Source organism: Chrysoperla carnea, chromosome 2 (genome assembly GCF_905475395.1).
Source record: "Chrysoperla carnea chromosome 2, inChrCarn1.1, whole genome shotgun sequence".
Taxonomy (NCBI): Eukaryota; Metazoa; Arthropoda; class Insecta; order Neuroptera; family Chrysopidae; genus Chrysoperla; species Chrysoperla carnea.
Window position 1 is genome coordinate 91,302,646 of NC_058338.1, and position 9,004 is coordinate 91,311,649.

Genomic DNA, 9,004 nt, shown 5'->3' on the forward strand with positions numbered 1-9,004 from the left:
TCGTATTTTGTTTGTATGTATGTGTGTGTATGTATATTTGTTTGTAAATTTTTTTAAAATCTCATATCTTCCAAATGGCTCAATGGATTTCTACATTTAAGGTATCTTTATATTTGTCTCAAAAACCCAAATGTTCTTAGATAGGTGATAAAAAAAACAAAACAAAATGGTGGATTTTTGAAGCGAAATACATTAATAAAAAGTAATTAACAAAACATATCGAGTAGGGTATCAAAATAAAGCATACTAAAAGGGGTTATTAAAATATAAGTTTAAATTTAATTAGGTTTAATAAATTGGTTTAAAATTTTACTATAGTATAATAAGAGGGTTTTTTTTAGTTCTGGGACACTAAAAAGTCTAAAATAAAATAAATAATAAAAAAAAGAAATCCGATTGCGTTCAATAAAATCTAAATAGAAAGAAACAAGTCCAGTACTTAACTTAGCGACTTTAACAGTCGATATGTAAATTTCTGGGCTTGTTTCTTTCTTTTCAGATTTTATTGAACGCAATCGGATTTTTTTTTTTTTTATTTATTTTATTTTAGACTTTTTAGTGTCCCAGAACTAAAAAAACCCTCTTACAATAGTATAAATATTGACATTAATATTTATACGATACTAACGTCAGTCACTCAATTGTTTTGCTCTCCCGGAACCCTTCTACTAACACTTAAACTTTATGGTATGGTATTAAAGTTTTAATTGACTTTTAATTATAATTACAAATGTTCTGTATGGGAATATAAAAAAGGGCAATTTTTTTAAATTTTTCTTTCCGTAAGAACCATCCTCGTACTTCAAGGAATATATATAAAAAGAATTAGCGAAATCGGTTTAGCTGCGCTTCAGCGATTCATTTTTATATTATAGATTACCTAGTTCGTTGAACACGTTCTCGGAACTCAGAAAAGTATCAATAAAAACAAATGTGTCAGTGTTAACAATATCACCAATACCGACCATTCCGCGTGAGATATTTTGAGTAACCTCAAAGCTTGATATTTATCTAAACATTAGTTTTTTCTTGAGCCGTACGGACATGGCTCGTACGTAGTTATGGGACTGCAGATAGAGCGGGCGCTGAATGGAATTGAGTGTGCAAAATATAAGGACTGCATTCTATCAATTGATTCTTTTTCAGAAAAGTAATTTCTATGTTAATTTAAAAATTACATGGAAACACAGTAATTTATTTATTGAAGATTGAAAGGGTAGGTATTCTGTGTGATTATTTTACTTTAATGTCATTATTTTGAAAATTTCTTCTACGAATTTTGCAATTTTTTCTTGAATTTTTATCTGTCGCGTTATCTGATATTTAATATTAAATTTTTCAATATAATGAAATCCAAACCATTTTTTCGAAAATCGTCATCTTTCGAAGGAAATACGACTTAAAAATATGTCACATTATTGCATTTAATCGAAAGAAAACACGCTAAGTACGGAAAAATTATTTAGCCAAAAGTTGTTAAGGGCAATATAAGACATTTGCCTGTGTCCATAATTTTGACCTACAATTAACGATAAACTTTAAGCGTATTTTCTTTCGATTAAATGCAATAACGACATATTTAAGTCGCATATCTTCCGAAAGCTGACAATTTTCGAAAATCTATTTTTTTTAAGACGATCAATTTTCTAATTTAAAGTGTTATTCTATCTCTTAACCTTAGGGCTGGATTATTGCATAGGCCAGAGGGCCCCCGAGTGTTCTGAGGCTCCCCAAGAATCGAATGAAAAAATGGAAAAAAAAATCAATCAGCAAATAGCTGGTGGAATAAGCGAGCATGCGATCTTCATTCGTAAATCTCCAAAACTATATAGCTCAGGGTGCTTATAATAAATACAAAGTAAAATTGACTGTAAAGATTGGATAGTAAAAAAAATTATAGAAAATTTTGCCCTTGCATGGAGCGCCTATGATTTTCGGTCCAGGGCCCCTCAAATGTTTAATTAATATGGCTCTCCTTACTGTTTAGAATCTAAATTTGGCTATTAAAGAAACCCAAAGAACTGGGTCAAATCTAATGTCTGAACATAATCTACCCCATCAAACTCAGCAACTTTTGATTAAGTTATTTTTTGATTGGTTGCAAAACGAGTCATTAGTCATTACAGATTAAAATGACCCACCCTGTATGTATATGTGTTATGTGTGAAACATATTCATTTACAATATGAAGCAGGCACAATTATACCCTGAGTGGGGCTCACCCCGCTCTGTTACACTCTGTACTTTCTTTTATCCTATATGATTTTTTGGGGTAAAAACTATAATTTCATAAATTTTAAACTTCTTTGCCTATACTATATGACCTTGAAAAGTAATTATCAAGTGCTGTTTTGACGTAGATATAAAAAAGAGAAAAAGAAAAATCTAACCTATAAAAATTCAACCAAGAAATTATGGAAAATGTAATAAAAAACATAAACATCAATAAAAACGAAAATCAACATTTTCAAATCGAAATCAAAGATGAATTATTAAGTGATACCGAATACAACGATGAAGAAAATTATGGATCACTTCAAAAATGTTCAGAATGTGAAAATAAATTATTATATCAGACCAGTTTAGAAACATTTGAGGCAAATGATCAAAATTGGAAGTGTAATCATTGTATAAAGGATTACAATTATCCAATAGTTCATGCGAAAGGTATTCTTGTTGAAAATTACATAACGAAAACAGAAAATGAAAAAAATAGCTATAAATGTAATTATTGTAACTCCTCGTTTATGCGTGAACGTTATTTAATCGCACACGAACGTATTCACAGTGAGGATAAAGTTTATAATTGTCGAATATGTAATAAAGCATTTACACAACATAGTAATTCAATACGACATGAAAAATTACATAATATCGAAAAAGTATACGAATGTAAATTATGCGGGAAAAAATTTATACGACAACGTTATTTAAATGCACATGAGCGTATCCATAGTGCGGAACAAATTTACGAATGTAATGTATGTCCAGAAACATTTGTACAGCAGAGTAATTTATTATTACATAAACGAATCCATCTAGAAAATAAATCGAAAAGTTTAAATGAAGTAACGAAACCACAAATAAATTCACCCACTTCCTATAAATGTAAAACTTGTGAACAAATATTTACATCGTATCATCGGTTATTTACACATCGTTTATTACATAAAAAGAAAATTCCGTATAAATGTCGTATTTGTAATAAAAAATTTTCTAATTTGAAAACTTTAAGAAAACATCGTCAAAATACATGTTGTGCATGTGAAAAACAATTTTCAACACGATTATTATTAATCGAACATCAAAAAACATGCTCCGCTCATGTTGAAAAAACGAAAGTACATAAATGTAATATATGTTCGAAATTTTTCGCGACAAGAATTATTTTAAAAGTACATGAAAAAACACACGATCAATTAGAAGATGAAAAATCAGAAGAAATTTCTTCGAGTACAAGTAAAATACGATCGAAAATTGATAGTTACGAAATAAAAATTAATGGTGAGGAAATTTTTTATATTAATAATAGTTTTACGAATGATGAAAATATTAAAAGTAAAACATTTAAATGTTCAAAATGTAATCTATCATTTTATCAAGAAATTTGTTTAATTAAACATGAATCAATACATAATGGGGCCTATTATTGTAAAATTTGTGATGAGATATTTTTAATTAAACATCATTTAAAATTACATAAACAATTACATTTAAATGAAACACCCAGTACATGCGAATGTACCAGACAATTCTATCATGGTCGTTATCTGATGTTACACACAAAACTTCACGAACGAGGGCAACGTTTTAATTGTATTTATTGCGGTCAAGATTATAAACATTTTGATGCATTAGTTCAACATGAAAAATATCATTTAACGGGAAAATTGAATGAAAGTAATGAAAATAAATGTAAAAAATGTTTTTGCTATAAATGTAAATGTAATAAAAAGAAATCAGAATGGAAATATATATGTAAAACGTGTGGAAAATCATTTACGGCACGTAGTAATTTATTGGTACATGAGCGTATTCATACGGGGGAAAAACCATATAAATGTAAAACATGTAAGATGGTATTTAGACAGTTAAATCATTTTAAGACACATGTACGAAAGAAACATGCAACAAAAATGCTTGGTCGTAAACGAATCGAATATTTTGAATGTAATGGTTGTGGAAAATTATTTAAGAAAAAGGCTGGTTTAAGTTTACATATTGCACGTTATCAAAAACTTGGTAAAAAATGTGGAATTATTAATTAAGGAGGTGCGAGCATCAAGGCAATTTTAGATTTAGGATATACTTACTACCGTGCTCATACATCCTTAATTAGTCGTGTACAACGTTGTTTTTTTCAATAATTGATTAATGTTTTAACTTTAATTTAAATAGTTTTTTTTTTTTTAAATTTTCTCCGACTAATTTTGGAGAAATCTATGAAAACATATCATCCATCCATCTACCGTTTTCCGATAAAATCTACCGTACAAGTTTTTTTATTAAAACTAGAGAATATTCATGTATTTTTTTAATATTTTTAATTCACCGCCCGTTATAGTAAACAATATAAAACTGTTTAAAAATGCTGTAATTAAGTATGAAAAAATATTTAAAATAGAGAATAATTTGGAGATGTTTAAAAGCAGTCCTTTTGGCACTTTCTGTTGATGATGTATTAATATGTGAGCTGTCAGTTGGTGACAGTTTAATGTACTGTTTACTACAGGTGTAATACTATACAAAATATAAGTAATTAATACCATACAGTATGTCAACAAGTCTAACAAGCCACATACTATGACGTCACGCCCGTTTTAGAAATTTGAATTTCTTTCACTGAATTTATATTTTAATTAATTTTAAGTAATTAAAAAGATATTATTTAGTAAAATAATGGTTTAGTCAAATGTCCAGCTAATACGGTTACGGAAAAAAATATTTAAACCAAATTTAAATTTCATGAATATTCCCTATTAATGCTGCCTTAAATATTGCCTTGGTACTCATACATCCTTAAATAGCCTCCACCCCCCATTTTAAAAATTTCCAGCAGTCATGATGTTTTTTTTCATTAATATAACAAATTATCGCACAAACGACGTAAAATCTAAATCTTGCGTTAATTTTGGGACAGGAGGCTTTACTCAGCGATTTAATTTCATTTTGATAACTTGTGCGCGAAAATTGTTAATTTTACCTATGTACTGGGTAACTTTTTATAGTATTAAGTACCTAAATTGGGATTTTGAACCAAATTTTTTTTTTGACAAAAATGGAAAGATAATATATATAAATTTTATAACAAAACTGTTTTTATTTTTTCAAAATAATTTTAATGTTACAGACATTTTTAAAAGAACTTTTCAAAAGAGAAACGAAAACGCCTCAAAAAAAATCTTCGTAAAACACCATTGTGACGTAATAATGTTAATTGAATAGTATACACTGTATATAATTATTAATTAACATTATGACGAACTTTTACGAACATTTTTTTTTTGCTAGGCTTTTTTGTTTCTCTTTTGAAAAGTTCTTTTAAAACTGTCTGTAATTTATTGCAAAAAATAAAAACAGTTTTGTTATAAAACTTATATATGATCTTTCCATTTTTGTCAAAAAAAAAGGAACATTTTTTTTTTTCAAAATCCCCATTTATGGATAACCATACTCATTTTATTATAATTGTTATCTAATTTTAGTAAACAAAAAACTATATTTTTATATAATTTAGTTAAAATAAGAATTTGTTAAAAAAATTGACTGATAGAATTTATCAGAATTACAAAAACAAAATAGCACAAAATTTTATGATGCTATTCGAAAATATTATGGAAATAATTGCGAATTCGAATGAAAAAAAGGTATCGCCTGTATGTAATAAATCGGGCGCTTATAGAACAAATAGATGCAGTCGGTCGTTTTGAATACTTAAAATAGAGATAGAATACAGTTAGCTCTTTTAAATATTCTAAATAGAGATGGTTCTCAACGAAAGCGAAATCTATGCGGTTATATGTGTTACATAACTCAGGAGGTTAAAAATACACCATGTTCATAACTCTGCTATTGCTTGTAAGTAATCCTGGTGGAAAAAAAATTTGGGGAAAAAAATAAGTATTAGAAACTCTGAAAAAGCCTTAGGAATTCTCAATAACTTTGAATTTCTCAACGTTTTTGGGCTATGTAATTCAGACTTAATAAGTCTGGATAACTTTGTGTTAGACAGTCCAACAACGTTGGGAAATGTTGAGTTATTCAGAGTTCCTAAGACTTTTTCAGAGTTTCTAGGACTTATTAAGACTTATTCTTTTTTCAATTTTCTTTCCCGGGGAAAGATCAAAAGAGGAAAAACCGAAATTTGTACGAGAAGGGAGGCTACAAAGTTGATTGACAAAGACTAAAAAAGGGGAAAAGATATATTTTTACGAGAAGGTGCCAAGTTATTTGCCACCATTAAAAAAAATTTAAAAAAATGTAGGGGAAGGTAAATTTCTATGGGAAGGGCCCCACACAAGAAGGCGCCAAGGTGATTTAAAAAGATTAAAAAAAAGCGAAGTTTGATTTTCGTATTGGAAAATTCTCGAAAAATTGCTTTGCCTAAGGGCCTTGGCATGGTTTATTCGGCACTGTTGTTAAGAGAGGCAAATTTAGAACGTTTTTTTTAATATTATAAACGCATTCAGTTTTTTCGTTCGATTTCGGACAAATTTATTAAGTTTGCGGGAAAATATTTGAAGGAAAATTTGTTTATTACTTCATAAATAATAGGTAAATTCTAACTCGTCGCTCTTTCAAAATTCATTTGAACGAAGGTTTAGCTCCCTGCGTTATATGACGGGTGCATTTCGAACTTCGCCTTAAATCTTTATTTTGAGTATTTAACATGGTAGAATGAATATTCTGCCATTTGTTTTTGTCTGTTGAAATTGCTCGATTAAAAAGTAATTATATTAAAAATCGATTGTAATAAAATAGCCTTATAAATGATATACCTCTGTGTCACAAAATTTGCACGAATTTACATAGAGTATATATACTAAAATGAGCATTTTTTGTGACACAGAACATAACAGAATTAGATAATTTCTTTTTCATTATAATAATAATTATTGTAAAAGTAAAGTGAAAAAAATGGCCTTAAAAAAAATTAAAAAATAAATTTTATAAAAGATTTGTATTTAATGTAAAATATTTTTAAAATATATAAAAAATTTTTGTTAAATTAAGATTTTATTTTATTAAAACTAGCTTGACCCGTGCGGAAATCCATATCCATAATCCACACCATACTTTTTACTTTCATCACGTTTCAGTCTATTCAGAGGTAATTTCTATGGTTATATTAGTGGTCTATTATCACCTTAGATCATCTATTACTAGATTTGCGCATCGTGTACCAAGTATGTACATTTTTGCTTCATAGACATTAACAAAGACAGCAACACAATATTCAAACAGCTGACAGAGAAACGCAATAAGTCAATAACAGATCATGTTATTTAATGCGCATGATCATATTGACGGAAATCAACTGCTTCAGTCAGTAGTAACTGTTTAGTTAATTCTGTGTAAAAGTTCTAAAAAATGGTCACATATTGTTTTATTTGCGAGGAATATTTTAAAGTAGATATGTTGTTGAGGAAATCGAAATAAAGCCCTTGTGGTTAAATATTTAGAAGTAGTTTATTGTCAAAAATGTGAGTCTATATATATTAAATAAATGCAGTCAAAGCATTATATAAATAATAATTTGACATACATGCCTAGCGCGTGTAAGTTCATTGAATTAAGCAATATTTTCAACATATGTATCACAGGTTAATAAAGTTTGTTTATTAAATAATATTTATTCAATGACAATTATTATGTGGCAAGTACGCGCGAGGATAATATATTGTATACTAAGACATGCGCATTAATAATCATGATCCGTCATTTATTATTCTTCTCAATTATCATCTTGGAGACGTGGTTCTCACTCTGTTGCCAATTCAGTTAGTACATTTTCATAGATAATATAATAAGGACAAAATACTTCCTATGCCGAGCTATGAGCGCCTGTGGCTGAATTAAGACGCCTATCTAGGCGGAATGCAGTCATCGTTCGTTGCGTTCTTTGAACTGCACATCAGCTGTCTAAGTGATTGAAAAAGACAAACAAAAGAAAACCTGATGGGCAGTAAAAAGTACGCAACGACTGAGAGAACTAGACACGTCCAGATAAGCTTTTGTTTTCGTGCTACCCCCTCTGAAAATTTGAGAGGGTACTAACTACAACTACAACTATTTAAAATTGTTAATTAAACAAAAAATAGTTAATTTGAAGATTTAACAAACGTTTTTTATGGAAGAACAATTATCAATGAATATTTATTGACTTATAATAACACAAATAGATTAAAAATTGCATTTGGGGAGCCAACTTAAAAGTATATTTTAAATTAATTATTTTTAAATAAACAAATCAGTAGCAAACAATTGCTTATAGTTAACAATCATGTACAAACAATCAACTAACGATATAAGATAAAATTTAAAATTTAAAAAAAAAAAATCGGGAGGCCCAAATTTATTCACTTTCCACTTTACAGGCTAGCTGATCCTCGCGTTCTCTATGTATATTTACTGATATAGTCTCTGGTATAAAATTCTATTTCTATGGAAAGACACCTTAATTTTGTTAAGAAGGAAATAGACGAGAACATAGCAACAGATATGTGTTGGGATATTTTATATTTGTGTGTAAAATGTTGGTGTTTTTTATCACTGCATTCTGTTGCTATACTCAGTTTGAATTGTTATATGTCAATTAATAATTCTTGTCTAAAATATAAATTTGTATTATGTTTTTAACAATAATATAAAATAATGAAACAGTATTAATTATTATTAATTATATAATAATAAAAATAAATTGATTAATAATGAATATAAAATCCATATATAATTATAAATTATGTTTGATTTGAATAAAGTACACTTTTTATTATTCAAAGTA

The 9,004-nt window shown here is 28.2% G+C and overlaps 1 protein-coding gene across 1 annotated transcript; it reads left to right on the top strand.

Annotated features, from left to right (window-relative positions):
- Positions 1-2,747: 2,747 nt before the first annotated feature.
- LOC123293046 (zinc finger protein 808-like) lies at positions 2,748-4,268 on the top strand. Its single transcript, XM_044873761.1, has 2 exons — positions 2,748-3,504; positions 3,964-4,268. Exons 1-2 carry the CDS (start codon positions 2,748-2,750, stop codon positions 4,266-4,268), a joined length of 1,062 nt encoding a protein of 353 aa, XP_044729696.1.
- The last annotated feature ends 4,736 nt before the right edge of the window (positions 4,269-9,004 follow it).